An 18,477-nucleotide genomic window follows, 5' to 3' on the forward strand; every position below is an offset into this window, starting at 1 on the left:
TGCTGCCCTGTTCATTTCCTACGTTTTTCAGACCAACTTAATTTTCCCACACACAATTCCTTCACTATTTATGGAAGAAACTGATTCGCCTTCAATATTCTAAAGTGGATAAGTATATAATTAACTTTAGTTTATAGAAAAATAGTTCTTATTTCCTTTTCTAGGAAATACTTGGGGGAAATTTATTAAAAAAAAAAAAAAAAAACTTAACGCGGCTATTAGAAGTTACAAGCAGTTGGAACAAAACAAGAAACAACAAGAAAAAAAGAGAATTTCTTAGCTAAAGTGAACTCTTTAGGGTTTTGTTGGATACACTTTTTCTGAGCTATAGCGATAAAATTTATAGAAAAATCCCCAGGTACGGAGCTGTTATTACGTTTGCATTGCAAAGTAACTAGACCCCTCGAAAGTAACTTCTTGAGGAAGTATTCTTTGTTGGCAAGCTTCGTAGTGAGAAACCAAAGAGCTTATATCTCCCCAGCTAGTGCTTTCTGTTGAAGTCGTGTTTGTGCTACCATAAAAAAGCCCTTCTGATCCATCTATATGCTGCGGGTCCACGCAAGCCAAATCACTTGAGAAGCTCCCAAACCCTTGAAACACATTTGATGTGTGACACGTGTCCGTGGTGATCGTGTTCACTGTGGAGGGATATAGCTGGTCCTGTGTTAAGGAAATGTCAAATGATGAGTATTGTGAGTTCATGATGGCAGTGACTGTGCTGTCAGGGATGTGTACGATCGATGATGTTTGGTTGTTGAGATGAGAGTAAGCATTTGCCAATGGAATGGGCCAAGAATTCTGTTCATATGACCAATGAGGAGTTCTGCTAATAACTCCCACAGGTAACATCATATCTCCACTCTCTCTCTTGATCTCTTGCTTTAGGCCACCAGCTCTTCGAGCTTGAGCGTGATGCTCCTTCCTTTGCTTCCCCAGTAGCTTCTTCTTCAGCTTGGTATTCCAATAGTTCTTTATGTCATTATCCGTGCGCCCCGGTAATTGCGCTGCTATAATTGACCACCTGCATATATCAAAACGCATCAATCAGTTCTAACTGTAAGTGTTAGTTCATGATATGGTATCAGAGTGTCTGAGTTTGATCCTCAGTTATATTGTGCTTGTAAAGAATGTTGAATTTTGGCATAATAAGATGGGTAGAGGAGTTGCTATTTGACTAAGTGGAGATGAATAATGAATTTACCTGCTTCCAATGTTAACATAGAGGCTGCAAATTATGTTGTCTTCTTCTTCTGAGAAGCCCCCGTGTTTGATGTTTGGGCGAAGATAGTTCAGCCATCTGAGACGACAACTTTTGCCGCACCTTTTCAGACCTATACCATGCACGAAGAAAAAAGAATTTAACACTCCAACATAAAGAAATTTGGGTTTTAATAAGACTGTTAAATTAAGAACCAAGCTTATCACAAGAGTAATAAAGAAAAAATAAAAAATAAAAGTGGATATATATATAGATATGTTTGATTAATTATATTGATGAAAATTAAGTTGGAGGTACCTATTTTCTGGGGCAAAGCTATCCAGTTGCCACCTGTGCCGTGCTCTTCGATGTAAGATTTGAGTTTGGCGTCTTCTTCAGGCGACCATGGACCTCTCTTGACGTTGGCTTTGTCACAGCAAGGAGCTCTCCCCATGTTTTCCTTCTATGCTTCTCTTAACTGACCACAGTTTCAAGTAAAGCTAATGTTTGTTGCAGGTTTATATAAGAATGATGATAATAATTGTGTTTATATAAAGGAGGAAGGTAGAGCGAAAGAGAGAGTAATTGCCTCGAGCAAGAACGACAGAAAACTTCCAACTTTTGGTAAAGGAATTCAATTTCCTTTCCTCATTTTATGTATTTTTTTAATATTATGATTTACTTCAATGGAAATAACACGTTAAATGTAAATTGGAAATCTTACGATGATCAATTTTAATTGTATTTATTGCTTGATTACTTTTTTCTATTAGCGAAATAATTAATATTGAAAGAGTGGTAGGGGGTAAACCCTTGTACACTAGTGTCAACTAATATGGCTGCTAATATTTTATTTAAAGGTATCGTTGAAGTGAAGAAGAGAACCGAAGACTTGAGTCCTTAGAAATATGAATTAAAAAATGAAGCAGTATAAACTTATGGAAGAATTGGAAACCACACACAGCGGAGCTGGTCTTTTAACCATGTCTTTCGTTCTTCAGAATCTATTTTTTTTTTTTTTTATAAAAAAATGGAAAGAGAGAACACAGATATATATAAGATAAAGCGATGGATACGAAGAGAAAAATATTATATAAAGTTGTTAAATAGGTGCAAACAAATAACATAACTCATTTATTTATACTTCCATTCAAATAATCACACCTATGTACATAGGTTTCTCGTGTATTATTATTTTATCAAAATAATATTGCCGATGTTAACTAATGGTTGATGATGATGATGATCGTAAAATCATGTATAATATGTAAGGGTGGGACCACGGGTACGTAGAAAAAGTGAAAAAAACCCTCTAAATTTAACGAGCTTTTGAAAATATTTCGACTTTACGTATCCATATAAAAATTAAGTTTATGAAACTTTTAAAAATTTAATGGATTAATGTGATTATCAAACTATCTTTATGCTTCAAAGAGACTGATAGAGTTAATTTTTATCATTTATTATAGGGAAGAAAGAATATGAAATTTAGATTGATGATGAAGATCTAGCTAGCAGGCAAATTGCTTAATATTTAATTATAAATTAGAATTGTATTATATATGGGCGCATATTTTCGTTATGGTTGGTGACCTAATGTCCACTAATTAGTAATTACAATGGCTTTTCGAAATACTTACCAATTTAACACTGGTTTGGATTTTCTTATCAGAGAAAAAGTGAGGTAGATTATAGTTCAAGTCTCTCAACATTCAATATGCAATCAATTCAACGTCTGTAAACCTTTTTTTTACCAAAGATGTTGACTTATTAGTATTTTAACATAATAATTTTTGGATTTAGTTAATGTAACTTCTTAATATTTTTATTTTTATTTAGTTTTTATTTTATTTTAAAGATTAAAATGTGTTGTTTTTCTTTAAATTTGTTTTACTATTGATAAAAAAACTCATATTCTTTATTAATAGGCATAAATATATATTACAATACTCACTTAACTAAAATGAGATAAAATTAAAGTCACTAAAAATATCCATAAAGTCACGTTTGAAAAATTATAAATATATCTCCTAATCAATAAGAAAATAGAATAGCTAGTCATGATGATAATTTCTCAATATCTTTCCAAGTTTTGAAGTATTAAAATTTTGAATGTCTAACTTACATAGAAAATATTTAAATTGTGTTTTTCTCAAGACCGTTGTAAATGTCTGCTACTTATACCTTGGTAGAAAAATATAAGGGACATATTATGTTTGATGTTACTTCGTTGCGAACAAAATGACAATCAAATTCAAAATATGTCTTTTTTTTTAATGAAAATTGGATTTGGAAGTATATGTAATGTTGATTGATTATCACAATACAATCACATTCAAAATTAGTAATTCCAAATCACTAAGTAACTATTTGAGTCATCTTAACTCACTTATAGTAGTTGTTATAAAAAATGAGTAACAATATCACAAAAGTTTTGGAGATTTTCTACGCACATCCTTTGTCAAAAGCTTAGTTTCGGATTGTTGATTTTTTTTAACAATGTTGTTTCCTCTTTCTTCAGCAAGCCATATTGTGTGATAAGTATGATTAATACTTATTTTTCATGCTTATTTCCAAACTTTAAGTTGTATTTATTCATGTATTATGTGTTTTTTTAATGAGAAGATGAATTATATTTTTTGTTTAGTTCAAGTTGATTGTTTTATGGTCTTTTGTAGATTGTTGTGCAGTAAAATAGAGATTTAAAAAGTTTTAGAGTTTGCTGCCAAAACTCTTTCGCTCAACCACATTATGTTTGCTCATTCAAGAAGAAAAATATACTCACCTAGCGAGTATATTGGCTAGCTCAACAAGAAAAGGCGAATTAGAAGTTGATTCTTGCCCAGCGAGTGGTTAATTTCTAAAAGTGATTATTTATTCGTGAATGAAAGAAAGAAAAAGTGTTCTAGTTGTGGAAGCACAAATAAACTCGTGGATTTGGATATAAGCGACTCTAGGGCATTAATGTTGGAAGTCCCACATCGACTAGAGATAAGGTCAATTCGTAGTTTATAAGTAAAAAGTCTAGGAATTATTTCAATCTTTTGGTCATTCTAGACATTTGAATTCAATGCAAATTGTATGTTAAAACTAAGAAATTAGTAATTTAACATATAGATTTAGAACTTACTTCTAAGGAATTAGGAATAGTAAGTGTTTGATGTAGATGTTTGAATGAAACATAGATAAATTGTACAAGAAACTTGCACTATTTGATTCATAAAATCCAACTATAATGAGGCTTTTACTGAATCATATCACAAATTTTATCATTTCATTGTTTATAATTTGTTTCTATAATTATGAACCAACCATGATTTGTATTAATGTTGTAATCAATAATTTAGCCTAATATTAATTAAACAATCAAGCCTAAATCATTTGTGAAACAATACTTAGAATTTCTATTTACTACTTATAACAAATTGGTACATCTATCAAAAAGTTAACTTTATAAATGTTGGAAGGTTATTTATATCAACATGATTCCAAGACTTTCTCCTCTTTTCTTTACATATGAGGCTAAAAAGCCTAAAAAAATAGTGTTAAATTTTTTTCTCCTTTTTCACACTATCATTATAAATCATCATATTTTTGTTTTTGTCGTTGAAAACAAATAGGTATTAATGTAGAAAGAACTCATCCTTAATAAAGAGATTGTTGAAAATTTAAGTCCATTTTAGTCCTAAGTTGGATGAAAATAAAGAAATTGAATAACATACAAGAATCAAAACCACTAAAATCAATGCTTTAATATTTTATAATAGAATTAATATCAACTTTTATGTGAATTAAAATTATATTTCATTCTCTCGAATAAATGGTCCACCCATAAAGAAATAATGTGTTTAACTATACTTTAATTATATACTTGTCAATCAAAGTTAATAATTTTCAAATATTGAGTTCCTCTCACACAAAAATCGTGAATATTATGTGAAAATATTATTGAAAAACAATACAATCAAATTGAGAATTATAAACTTAAAAAAGACTAACTTACCAATGACATAAAAGAATTAATGAAAGTCAAACAAAGTATATATTTATAAAGCACGAGGGAGTGTTAATTTTCACCATGTTTTCTACAGAAATCATGTGCATAGAAAGCAAAACAAAGAAAGGTTGGGTAACAAACAAAAAGTCCATAATAGTTTAAACAAGGGGAAGAAATAGTCTAGGTGGTAGGCCACCTTCTCTTCTTAATTTTCCTGTCTTTCCAATATTCAGCAATTAACCTTTTCGTCAAGAAAAAATATAGAAAGAAAGAAAGAATCCAGTGAATGATTTTCTTCATATTTTTGTGTGTGTGTGTAGCGTGGACCTAGCCAGCATGTTTGAAACCATCTTTTTGACAGCCTCCAATCTTCTAACATTCAAACCATTACAGCTCAAGGCTATCATCTTGAGTTGACTTCATTCATTCTATTAGAAAAGTCAATTTTTTACATTGATTTCAATGTATTGCGTAGAATATAAAACTAATGCATGGGTGTCATAAGAAAACATTTAGATATTGATTTGTGTCATATATATGAGTAAAAGAGTAAAACTAATGTAATAGAAAGTCAAATGAGAACATACACCAAGGATAACTGGTTATAGATATATAAGGATAGATGGATATACACATTATAGGTTAAATGTACTTTCTTAATTAATCTAAACCTAAATTAGTTAATAAGGTATAATTTAAAAAAGCAAAAGTCTATTAGAGACATCACAAGTAGAGTATCCCTAATCTTAGTATTTGTTATACCAAACAAATTTTCCACTGTAAACATTTGTTTTATAGATAAAAGTGGGACAACAACCAAACCAAATTAAGGTACATAGAAGATCCTCAGTCTCTTCTACACAAAGCCTAATCAGTTCTATCCCACATATAGGGTTTGAGACTTACCTTAAATATCACTAAACTAAATGGTATTTGATTTGTGACATTAATTGAGTAAACGAATCGCCTGAGTTCCGTCTCAGCCTGTGCTAGCAGAAACCTTCAACTATAATAAGACAAATGAAGCAGTAGGAGATAACTCATGAAATTCAAATAATTGTATGGACTAAATGGTTGTTTGTTGCTTACTGTGCACATATATTTGGGATAATTTCAAACGAAATAGTGCTTCATAATGTCTCTGTCAATTAAGTTTCTAGAACATGGTCTTGTGCTTTTGGACGAAGACAATTTGAAGGCCTTGCTTGTGGTCAACAGTCACATCAACTCCAGATTAAAGAGATGATCAATTTGTCAAAAAAACTGAAAAAAGGAATAGGTAATGATAAAGCAACAGCGACTGTAAGAGCCAGTGAAAGCCTAATGACAAATTTCCTGGAAGCTTCAAATGGACAACTTCTAAAGAAGAACTATTCTTAACTTTTTATGTTTTAATTATATATTCGGTGTTGAACTTGGTAAACAAAGTCAATCATAGGCTTTAAGAAACCATTTTATATCTTTCACGCTTCTCATTTTCTACTTTCCAGCTGTCTCGTATTATAGCAATTTTAATTTCACAGATTTAGAAGGGAAAATCTTTTAGAATGCCAGTTGAATTAATTATAACATTATAGCTTCTCTTGTCAAAATTAGATTACTCTTTTCCACACATTTCATTCACACTTAAATTTTATTTTCTAACTTATTATATAAAATCAACGTGGAAGGTGGTTGTTCTGGTTGGATTCCTATCCTACACTTCCTTCACAATTTCTCCGGGTCGTCCGGTCACTCTGAGCTTCCTTTCCGCCACTTCTCTTGCAACTTCAACTCAATGTTAAGTCTCCTTCTGGTCCAGCCGGGTACCTACTAAAGACACTCCGACGCTCAAGTCAGTAAGCAATTAAAAGGTAGAGATAGAGAGAGAAAGTGACTAGCAAGAGTAAATAAGCATTCAATGTAACCAACTACCTTTCACCTTTGATCTGTATTTATAGTTTTTGTCATGGGCCTTGGATTAGTTAGATCTTTAATTACAGCCCATGTGTAGGCCCATCATCGTTAATCATGTTTTATCTTAATCTCATTTTAATATTCTCTTCATTTTAACCGTGTTTTATGTGGCGTTTCGCCCGTTCCGTGCGGTCGATAGACGAAGTAATTCCGACTGCGTCGCTGTCGTGGAACCTCGCGGTTTTACGGACCTTAGCAGCAACGTAAATATTCGTAAAGACTTTTGCAGTGAAAGTCGCCGTCTTTGGAACGGGGTTTTTTGGACCGTCGTCATTTAGTGAAATCGTTCGTTGTGACTGATCTCTATATGTTGGGATCATTTCCGGATGTCTGTATTCGGTCCGTCCGGTTCATATGATACAGTGTTATTTGCATATTATAAATTTATTTTATTCACAATTGAAGTATGATGTTCAATATTACGACCTAAACATAAATATCTATGGTATAAAACTAAATATTTATGGATAACAATACAATAAACTCAACAAACTTTATTGATATAGATTATATATTATGTTAAAAAATAAGTTTAAATTTAATTTATTTTGACAAAATTGTGGTATGTAAAATTATATTTGTCTTTACTTATATAATAAATTGATGTCCGATTTCTAACCTAGAAAATCAAGAATAAATTTATTTTAAAAATATAACCATTTCTAAATTTTCTGAACTTTAGAGGTATTTTACATTATTCAAACATAGATTCTCCTAGTTTATGTATTTTACATTTTTCTGAAATATATATTATCATTAATCCTCATGAAGCCAATCATAAATAATTTAATGAGATTAAGAAAGATTAATTCTCATGAATAAAACTTTTTTGCTTTCAAATTATATCAACCATTCACATACTTTCCCATTCAAATCATACATATTTTCTTAAAATTTATCAATTAACATTTTTAACTTTAATCAATTTCTAAAGAACTTCATTGGAAAGGAAGGGAAAGGGTAATTTGTGTTGGCAAGTTCTGTGATATTGGGTTTGGGTGAAGTAATATATGTAAGCATGACAAGGGTGGAGCGTGGGCGATCTAATGGAGTTATAAGAGTGTGTATGAAGAAATTTGGGCATAGTTGACTGTAGTATTGTATCCATTCTAAGAAGAAAGGTAGTTAGTTGTATAAGTAATAGATTAAGGAATCCACCAATTAGTAGCTGCATAGAGACGCTGTTTCTTGGTTGTTACTTTTGTAGAGTTAAAAGCAATTCAAATGAAAATGGAGGAGACGGGTCAAAAAGGACACAACAAAGTTTCAGCTCTCACGTTTACAAATCAAAAACTCTCTTTTATATGATCAAAATATATTCTATCCTTAATATTCTGTACTAATACAAAACATGACTTTCCAAGTAAGTCTTATTTTAATTTAATAATATTTTTCGTTCCAGTTATACTTTTAATAACATATCATAGAATGATTCTATGTTTTTTTGGATATAAGATTAGTTTTGTCAATTATATAATATACCTTTTGATTTACAAGTTTTCTTATTAATCTCATTAGTTTTTTTAAGAAAAACGAGAGGAAGAGAGTATTTCTCTTAATCATTATGAGGTCTGCCAACACTTTTTCTTGTTTGTTCTGAAGTTATTTCTTGCTGAAATTACTTTTACTCCAGCTCAAATTCCAAACATATATCAAGATCTCACTTGTTTTAACAGAAACCGAAAAATCTAAATTAATGAATATGTTTCGTGAGTTCAGGAAACATAAGGAAGGAGATCAAATACCTTTTTTAGCTGCCTAGTCTTCCTATATTTTAATGAATAATGTTTATGTTTAGGTGAATATTTTCAAATTCTAGTGCGATCTCCCAAAAGAAAAATAAGGAGAACAAAATTTTGAATAAATAAAGCTTTATTTATTTTAATTCTATAATAAAATGGAAGTATCTCAATAATACATTCATTATTCAAAACTAGAGGTAGTATGTTTATAGATTTTCCATCCCACTATATTCCAAATTTACTCCTTTATAATGTCCATCTTCTATTATATTATAAACTTTTCTTTACGTTTTTATTACTCAGTCCTTCTTTTTGTTTTGTTTTTATATTTATGTAATACTTAATAAAAAAAGATCATTTTATTTATCATTTAAAAAGAATTATTTGAAGTATTTCTTATTTGACATTTTGTTTGATGAAATGACATCATCATTATATTGCATACTCATTGTTAACAAGTATAAATTTCCTCATCAAAATGAACATTTACTTAATTTCAATATTACTTAAGTATATAAGAATTACATTTTATTTTTACAACTCAAAAACAATCATATTTTTAGGGCCAAAATATCCTGTCCCTTCCTCTGCAACTAGCGAGCCTGAAGGAAATATTAAAATTGATGATGAGCACGAAGAAAATAACACAAAAGCTGAACCTAGAAGAGCATGTAGCAAAAGTGTACACAGAGCCTGAAGCACAATTTTTTTGTTATTATGGTTGTTAATTGCAACTCTTTTATATCTTACATTTGATTCGTACAACATTATGAGTGGTATGGTATGTATTTTGGATCATGCTCATTAATAGCAACTAGTTAAGACAGTTGATTATAATGGTACCAATTAAAAACTATGAATTTTAGACTAGTGATAATGTTTAGTTTTGACATTTATATCTAACTAAATGTCATAAAATTGATTTAAAAACTGACAATTGTATTCACATACGCATGTATGAAGTTTAACTTACGGCTGATCAATTTACATGCGCAGGCATCTTGAAATATAATTAACATTTTTACTGTGTTAATTTAATATCAATTAGTGGAGTGAGATTCGGACATAATGCTGACCATCCATCTGCAGTTATACATGATTTTTACCCAAAAAAAAAAGATTTAATCAAAAAAGTTATTTGGTGTGGTGTTACATTACATTAAGTTCAAACTCTCGAAAAGTTTGAATGGCATGGATGCGAGTACTAAAGAAAAATATAGAACCAGCCTAACACAAGCTTCAGATGAATATCTGATTTTAACCACCGTGTTTGCTGAAGCAAGCAAAATCACTATTGACGACTACACGATGACATTCAGCGTGCGTAAAAAAAAAACTCAATCTGGAGGGCTTAAACACGACAAACAAAATAATGCCAGAATAACTCACTGACCCGCAACCAACACATCTGGGCAGTAACGTAACCTTGGCTGCTTCTAACTTCTCTTTTCTCCTTTTCTTTTATCACTTTCTTTTACTCTTTTTGGAGTACATAACATCCCTTTTATCCGAAATCTATGGTATCAACAATTTACCCCACCCTAATTGCAATCTGCAAGTGCATCCATTAAATGTGTACACAAAGAAGACATCTCCTAGTTAGCTCTACACATCTCCAAGTCACTAACAAATGAAGATCCCATTCCCTATGGCATCCTGCATTTCAAGAGGACGAATTCAATGAACATAGCATATTCCATGAACCAACACTGTCTGTAATGAGAATGAACAGGAGATACAGTTGACAGGAATTTACAGCTAAACATGCTTAATTTGATTAATTGACGCACCTCATACACTCCTAATATATACTTATCTTAACCACACCAATTACCAGTACTAGTACTCATAGCCATCACCTGCAATCCCTATACATAGTCAAACAACACCTGCATTAACATATAAGCGAAACTTATGCAGAAACGGAAACAAAAGAATACATTGAAAACACTTGGCCTAGATACGAAACCATAGTAAATACGAAAATAAAAACTGACTGTAAGCCACTACCTAACACTAGCAGTTCTCAGAAACCTGCCCATTGTTTCTTTTGGATATTTCTTCGGTGCTTCCCGATACCCTTGAGACACAGGGTAAAATATCTTTCTGTTTAGTTTTAGAATTTATATCAATTGTTTCTCCGTATTGATCTACTCCCAATGCTGGATTTTGCGGATTATCTCTTGGATCTCGACTGTGGATAGGGAGAGTATCAACTTTCTCAGAAGTCACTTCAGACACATGAATAACCTTATCAACCATTACTACACGAGTTTCTTCAGTGTTACCCTGCGTTTGATTTGATGATGTTAACACCTGCTGGACCTTCATGACATCTGATTGGGTTGAAACAACACTGAAAATAAAATCAATAAACAAGTTCCTGAATATACACTGCACCTAGATTACCTGTGAATACAGAAAAACTAGACGTTCAGAAATAAATGGATTTAGTGGACAGAAGTGGTACCTGCGTGTAGTGCCCTGGTCAATAGGATTTTCACTTGTTTGTTCTTCCGCTCTAGATTTCTTATTTTGCCCCAGATCAACTAGTGGATCACCAACTTTACTAGTCATGTTTCCCCTCCCTCTTTTCCGTCTACCTACAAGATGTCCATCTGGAAACAAGAGAGCACTTTTTCCATTCACATCTTTCGCTTCAGATTCAATCTCACGTCTTCTAGCATCATCTTGAGAGGGTACCTCAACTATTACTTTTGGTTCTTCAAAAGCAAATCCAGTTTGTTGTCCCTTGCCAATACCAACTGGTTTGTCATTTTCCAACTGCTTTTGCCTGTTGCTCCCATTATCTGTATCAGAAACCACTGGAGCATTTCTGAAAATAAGCTCTGAGCACCGTTTTATCCATGAGAATCGAACAGGGCTAGGAGGAGATCCAGCAGACGACTTCTCCATAAATGGAGTATCAAACCCATTGCTAATTTTATCACCATGTGTGAGAGGCGTCTGACGCTTCGAGTTCTTCCTTGAAGATATTTTCTTTTGGCTAGACTCCATATCAGATTTAAGCATTTCAGTGATAGCATTATCATCAGAGACAGCTTTCAAATCTTCTAATTTTTTCAATTCTTCAGTTTGAGCAAAAATTTCAACTCTATCAGCATGCAACAGTTCTCTCTGTTTTTGGAGCTTGTCCCTTTGAACCTCAAGTTCCTCAATACATTTAGTAAGTTCTGCCCATTCCCTATTTCTCCTCTCGCGATCCAAATTTATTTCAGCCCGCTCAGTTTGAAGCCTTTTCATTTCCAAGGAAACCTGTTCCAACTCTTTTGCCAATTTCTCCTTACGAGCATTAATATAGTGAAGTTCAGTGTTCTTTTCTTCCTCAAAAGCCTTTTCTCTTTCCTTCAAATAACTTTCAACTTCTTCGCGTCTCTTCTCAATGAGGTTATTCAGCTCCTGTTTTTGAATCTCAATGTCCCGCAAGAAATCAGCCCGCTCTTGCTGCATCTTGCCAAACAACTCAGCATGTTCATGTGCCATCTTGTTCATGAAGTTTTCACGTTCACTGGCAAGAAACCCCAAGTCTTGGGTGTACTGATTGCGCAAATTTTCTTTCTCTTCTCTTAGTTGGTCACGCTCATTCTTAATAAAAGTGGAAACCGCCTCCCTTTCCTTTGCTATGAACTCTGCTTCTTTCTGCAACGCTTCCTTTTTTTCATCAAGAAGCTCCCACTCAACTTCAAATTTTGCCTTCTCAGCTTTGAGCTTGTCTGCCTCAGCCAAAAGCTCCAACTTCTCAGATCTGACAAGGTCAATCTCTTCCTTTAGTTTCACTTCCAAAATTGACAACTCGCCAGTTTCATTTTTCACAGCCTCGAGTCTCTCCTTGTCAATGTCAACTTGTCTTATTTTCTTTTCCAGTGATGCCAACGACTTCTGCAGATCTTGCTTTGCTTGTTCAATGTTATCTTTCTCCTTTTGCAAAAGCACTTTGCTTAGCTCAACCTCCTTCTCAGCAGCACTCAACCTTTGATCTTTTTCTTCAAGAGCATTTGACAGATCCTTCAGATCCTTCTCCTTCTCACTCAGTGACCTTGACAGAACTTCCAAATCATGCTGCCTTTCCAGGATTTCATCCTTATAATGCTTAAGATCAACCTCCTTCAACTCCCAAGCCCGTCTCTTTGTCTCAATATCATATTCAACAACTTTACGCTTCATTTGTAGCTCAACTTCCAAATTATATTCTTTAGTTCTCAGTGCAGCTTCCTGACCAGCAATGACTTTCTGAGTTTCATCCTACATTTTCCCAACAACAATAAAAGAATAATGATATAGAGAAAAGAATCAGAAATTTAAATGGAAAGTAAACAATGGTGAGAATATGTACAGATTCTCTATTAGAAAGTTTCGCTTGAAATTCAAGTAACTCTTGTTCTTTCTTACTCAGCTCAGTTTTCCATTTAGTAAGTTCCTGTTTTCACAAAACATAAATCCACACATGAACAAGACAGATAAAATTGTTAATACTAATATCATCAACTGAGATATTTCAAATATTAACAAACCTCTTCGCGATGCATTAAAGTGGCTTCCTTCAATTTTAGAGTGGTTTTCTCATCATGTAGGACTTCATGTTCCTTTTCAACTTCTGCTTTTGCGTCTTCCAACTCTTTCTGAAGACGATTTAGTTCCTGGGATCTACTCAAAATGTGTTCCTCTCTCTGGTTGAACAAGGATTGTGATTGGAGTAATCTTTCCTGTTCTTGTTGCAAAGCCTTTTGCCTTTCAGAAAGGGATTGCCTCTCAAAAATCATCTCCTTATCTTTTTCATCACAACTGCGGAGAGAAAAGGGGAGAGGGAGAAAGATCAAGGTAATTTTCAAAATAATATGAAGCTATCAACATTTTCAATGATCAAAGAGAGATTATAATCACACACAGGGTGCAAAACTTATAACCACAAAACTTAATCACATTTCAGCTAACATGTTTCTAAGTGTTAAAAGAGGTACGTTAACAGTTAATTAGTTGCATCATGCATAATCCTGTCAATTGTTTGAATTAAAAATTGAGTGGTTATATTAGGTATAAGAATAATTCGATTACTAAACCTGAAGCAGACAAATAATTTGATTCACCAACTACATAACACAAAGTCAAGGCACAACTTAATCTGCTTATGTGCTCCAAATCACAAAAATGAACTAGGGAGATAATAAGTAACAGGCTAACTTCATGCAACTATTGCAAGTATGAGTAACATACTATGACTTGAAAGATAAGATTTTCTGCCTGTTGAGGTAACTCTTAATATGCTCAAAGTCACAAATATGAACTAGGAAGATAGTAAGTAACATACTCAGCCTTGAAAGACATTAGCTGCCGCCTGAGATTATCTTCACGGGCTTCAACATCACGAAGCTTCCTCTCAGCAGCGTTGTGATATCGGTTAGCCTCCGTCTGCAGAGATTCTGCAGCACGCACCTTTGCTTCAGCATCTGTAATTTTTTTCTGTGCTTCATCTATCAATTGGCTTGCTTCAGCAAATTTACTCTCGGCTGCAACCTTTATTTCAGCACTTTCTGTACGCAGCTCATGCAAGGCCTTCTCAAGCTACAAAAGACAAAAAATACCCCATAGAAGTGTGAGCAGAATAAATATATGACAAAGCGAGCATGTATGGTTTGTACAGGAGGAGAACTATTCCATAAACGTACACTAGCGATGCATGCATCTTTGACGCTTACAGTCTTCTTCAAACTTTCTTCACGTTTCCTTGATTCAGTTAATGCAGATTTATTCATTGCAGAATCATGTTTATGCATTAACTCAGAAGATTCAGCCAAGGCTTTTAATTGTTCATATTTTGAAGCCAAATCCTTTTTCTCCAATATGAGAAGACCCATGTGGTGCTGGTGATCGTATATCTGCACAACATCATACATGTCAAAACGAAAGTTAGAAAGGACTGATAGATTTTGTTAGCACTAACAGCAGAAAAAGAAATACTGTCTCTAATGAAAATGAAAGACAATGTAAACCACTCATGGAGCATTCACTTGAAAATTCAATTCAACTAAAGGGGGGAAGTGTTGCTTTGGGAGATAGAAAAGAAAACCAGTTCACAGTACTAGCAAATTAAGCATCAATTCGATTTGCTCATCTGACTTTGCAAGTGATGGATGCTAATTACCCAATCAAGCAGTAAAACTATTTGAAAACTATTCAAATGACAAGGAAAACAATGCAAAAGGGAAGAACGCAATAATCAATAAAAGAAAGAAAACTTTGCTATTTGTGATACATGCACCAAGATCAACAAAAGCAATGGAAATTTCAAAGTAATACTAATTGGTGGGCAACCAAATGATTTCAGCTGAATTAACATCCCAGATGACAAGGAAACTTTATAAACTATTAGGAAACAAATTGAATAAAGAGTTTAAATTTGTGTTGTCTTCAACAAAATATCTTCACATCCATAGCTGTGAAACTAGCCCCTTGGACTCTTAAGTGTTTAATAGGTGTTTACGGAAAAGCCCTCTCGGAATGACGACTCTACGATTTACATACTCCACTTCCACTGCAATAAGTCAATGGTAGTTTAGATGGAATTCACTACACACTATCAATGTATATAAAATTAACTACACACTTCAAATATACAATTCAAAGCATTCTACAAAAGTACAAATAGCCCGAATACACAGTTTCCCACCAATAGTACAGAATTCTGAACAAGGGCTTTGGCTTTATATCCAATCATAACATTACCAGGTGCTGCTAATCACTAGTAATTTTGTTTAACGAACATGAATAGAGGGCCTATCCACCATAATTATCACGCAGGTTGGACTGCACCAAAGAAGTAATAACACAAAAAGATCTAGCTCGAATAATCAAGATACCATATGAAGCGACGTCGACAGTGAAATTCATCATTGAAGTATATCTTAAAGAAGAACCCAAATAAATGATTCGTCATCTCTAAAGACTATTAATGGGTATTAAATAAATAACCCAACCAAACACAAAATCAAAAACCCACTCAAAACTAAAATCCCCTAACCTAACAAAGTACCTCACTAATCCGATCGCATTGCATAATCCGATTAAAGGTTCCGCCAATTCAATTCAACGAAAGCGCAATTCAATATTAAAAATAAGTTAGAGAGGGAGAAAATTACGGACCTCAGCTTCGAGCTTAGCGATGTAAGCTATGAGAGCAGCCTTGTCCTTGTGCTTAATTGATTCCTCGTCGAAGCCAGCGTTGCGAAGGCGCTTCCAGATCTGTTCATCAGTGAGAGGGCTTTTCAAAACCCTAGAACCAGGCGTAATGGATAAGGGTTTGGAGGAATTGGGAGTCGATAACTCCATCTCTGACTCCGAACGCGATTCTTCAAAAAGCAAAACCCTTTCTCAATCTGCGTTCCGCTTCACTGATCGTAGCGTCTTCTCTGTTCACAGTTTCTTATTCTTTACTTTGGCTTTGGAATTTTAATTTGTGCGCGGTGGGACTTTGACAGATTAGAACGTTAAAGGAAAACGTACTTTACCACTCACTCACACAATAAAGCTCGTTCGTACTTTTTTTTCTCGAGTGAGTGTGGGATGTTGTGTTTGCGACGTGACAGAAGCTAAACGACCTCGTTTTGACTTTTAATATTTGAAATTTTTTATTATTGAAACGTCTGAATTAAAAATGCAGAGTCGCGATTCTGGTGGAAAAGGAAGACACGAAGAGGCATATTATTTTTGGAAGGAATAAATTTCTAATTAGTACATCCCAAAAACATTCTACTTTTAATACTTTTGTAGGTATTCGGTAAAGTTTATAAATTTAATAATATATTTAAAATAAATAAGAATAAGTAATTAAATATAAGTAATTTGATTAAAACAAGTATTATTTATGAATCACAATTATTTTCAATACAACTTTAGGACTGACTTGACCTAATGTAATATATTTTAGAAATATTATTATATTTTGATAGAATCAAATATTTATTTACCATTCTAATTATAATATATTTAAATTTTAATATGAATAATGAGTACTATTTATCATAGGTAACAGGCAATGAAAATTATAATTATTAGATGGATACGATAATAGAGTCATTAATAATCTCATTAAAAACCATAAAATATTTAATTATTACTTATGGTTATGATATGAATGTTCTTCTGTCTTAAATTCAGAAAGTGTCTAAAAAGGGTTGAATAATTTATGAGAAGGTTGTTAATGTACTCTTGATTTGATTGTGGATAGTGAGAAATAGATACATAGGTGTATTGAAAAAGAAAATAGTTGGATAAATGGTATAACAACAATTTGGGTTCTTCATTACTTTGGCAAAATAATTTCTTTACATTCATTATTTTAGTCACATAACAATTTTTATTGAATCAATAATTGTGTAAAAAAAAAACAGTTTATCTTAACTTTAGAAATCTAACAATATATTTAAAATAAATAAAACTGTTTTAATAATTAAAAAAATCAATAAAAATGATGAAATCTAAACATTTTGGGTATAGATTAGGTATTTATAGGTGGTTTAATAACTAAAAATGCTAAAATAAATCAAACAAAGATAAATTAATAATGACTAATGTCATATTAAGACGGTGGAATTAAGTCTAGTTCGATTTTGTAGAGCTGGAAAACTTAATTATATATAATATCTATAATATTTACTTATATTTTTAATTATATATGATATTTATAATATTTACTTATAGTTTATTCTAATAATGTATATTTTAACTTAAAGTATTTCAACATTATAAAAAAATCCAAAACCTAAGTACCAAATAATTGGAAATGATATGTTCAGTTCAAACAATGAGGTCAGATTCTAAAACAGCGGAAACATTTGAAATATGTTACTACTTGGTAGTCCTAAAAATAAATATTAATTTATTTTAACGTATATATTATGTACGCTGCCTCCATTTAGGAATTAGTATTACTGAGCATAATTGGTGGTCCTCGTTTAATGTAAGGAAGTATTCACATTCAAATTAATTATCTTACTTATTAAAATAAGATGCAAATCACATAAAATTATTACAAAAGTTTATAAATACTCTGATTAGTGTGTGAACAAAAGTTTAATGTTCTAGCTCTTCCACTCAAAATATCAGTATCAATCATGACTCTAATTAAATAAAATAGATATGTAAAATCAAATGTATTTGAAAATAACTTAAAGTTTACCCTTCCAGTGAGTTGTTCATTTCGAGTTTGTAATATAATGAACAAAATGACATGTAGTTCATAATGATAATTAACTACAATTAAAATTACATGTAATGTTGAAAAATCAGTTAGTCTATAACTACTATAAAAATAACAGCATATTAATTGACAACTAAGAAATCTATCTAAGGAGTCAAATATATGTATTATATTTTAAGTTAATCATTTATATATATATATATATATATATATATATATATATAGATATATATATATATATATAGTTATTATGGGTTTACACATTAGTGTTAGAAAGAGATTTAACACATGTTATTTTATATATGTTTAAGTTCAACAACTCAAACATATTTTGAATAAAAAAAATAGTTAGTTTGAATTTAAGTATGAA

General features: G+C 32.2%; 2 protein-coding genes across 2 annotated transcripts; both read right to left on the bottom strand.

Moving 5' to 3' along the window:
• Positions 1-217: 217 nt before the first annotated feature.
• On the bottom strand, positions 218-1,690 carry LOC106767955 (transcription factor RAX3). Its single transcript, XM_022784502.1, has 3 exons — positions 1,517-1,690; positions 1,202-1,331; positions 218-1,021 (listed from the first exon to the last, which is right to left on the bottom strand). The coding sequence occupies exons 1-3, from the start codon at positions 1,650-1,652 to the stop codon at positions 373-375; spliced, it is 915 nt and encodes a 304-aa protein (XP_022640223.1). The 5' UTR covers positions 1,653-1,690; the 3' UTR covers positions 218-372.
• Positions 1,691-10,013: 8,323 nt separating this feature from the next.
• Positions 10,014-16,481, bottom strand: LOC106768481 (protein CROWDED NUCLEI 4). The gene is made up of 9 exons (XM_014653658.2): positions 16,052-16,481; positions 14,578-14,787; positions 14,220-14,473; positions 13,426-13,696; positions 13,248-13,331; positions 11,364-13,156; positions 10,904-11,249; positions 10,684-10,761; positions 10,014-10,549 (listed from the first exon to the last, which is right to left on the bottom strand). Exons 1-7 carry the CDS (start codon positions 16,235-16,237, stop codon positions 10,910-10,912), a joined length of 3,138 nt encoding a protein of 1,045 aa, XP_014509144.1. The 5' UTR covers positions 16,238-16,481; the 3' UTR covers positions 10,014-10,549; positions 10,684-10,761; positions 10,904-10,909.
• Positions 16,482-18,477: the final 1,996 nt, after the last annotated feature.

This window comes from Vigna radiata, chromosome 7 (assembly GCF_000741045.1).
Source record: "Vigna radiata var. radiata cultivar VC1973A chromosome 7, Vradiata_ver6, whole genome shotgun sequence".
Lineage (NCBI taxonomy): Eukaryota > Viridiplantae > Streptophyta > Magnoliopsida > Fabales > Fabaceae > Vigna > Vigna radiata.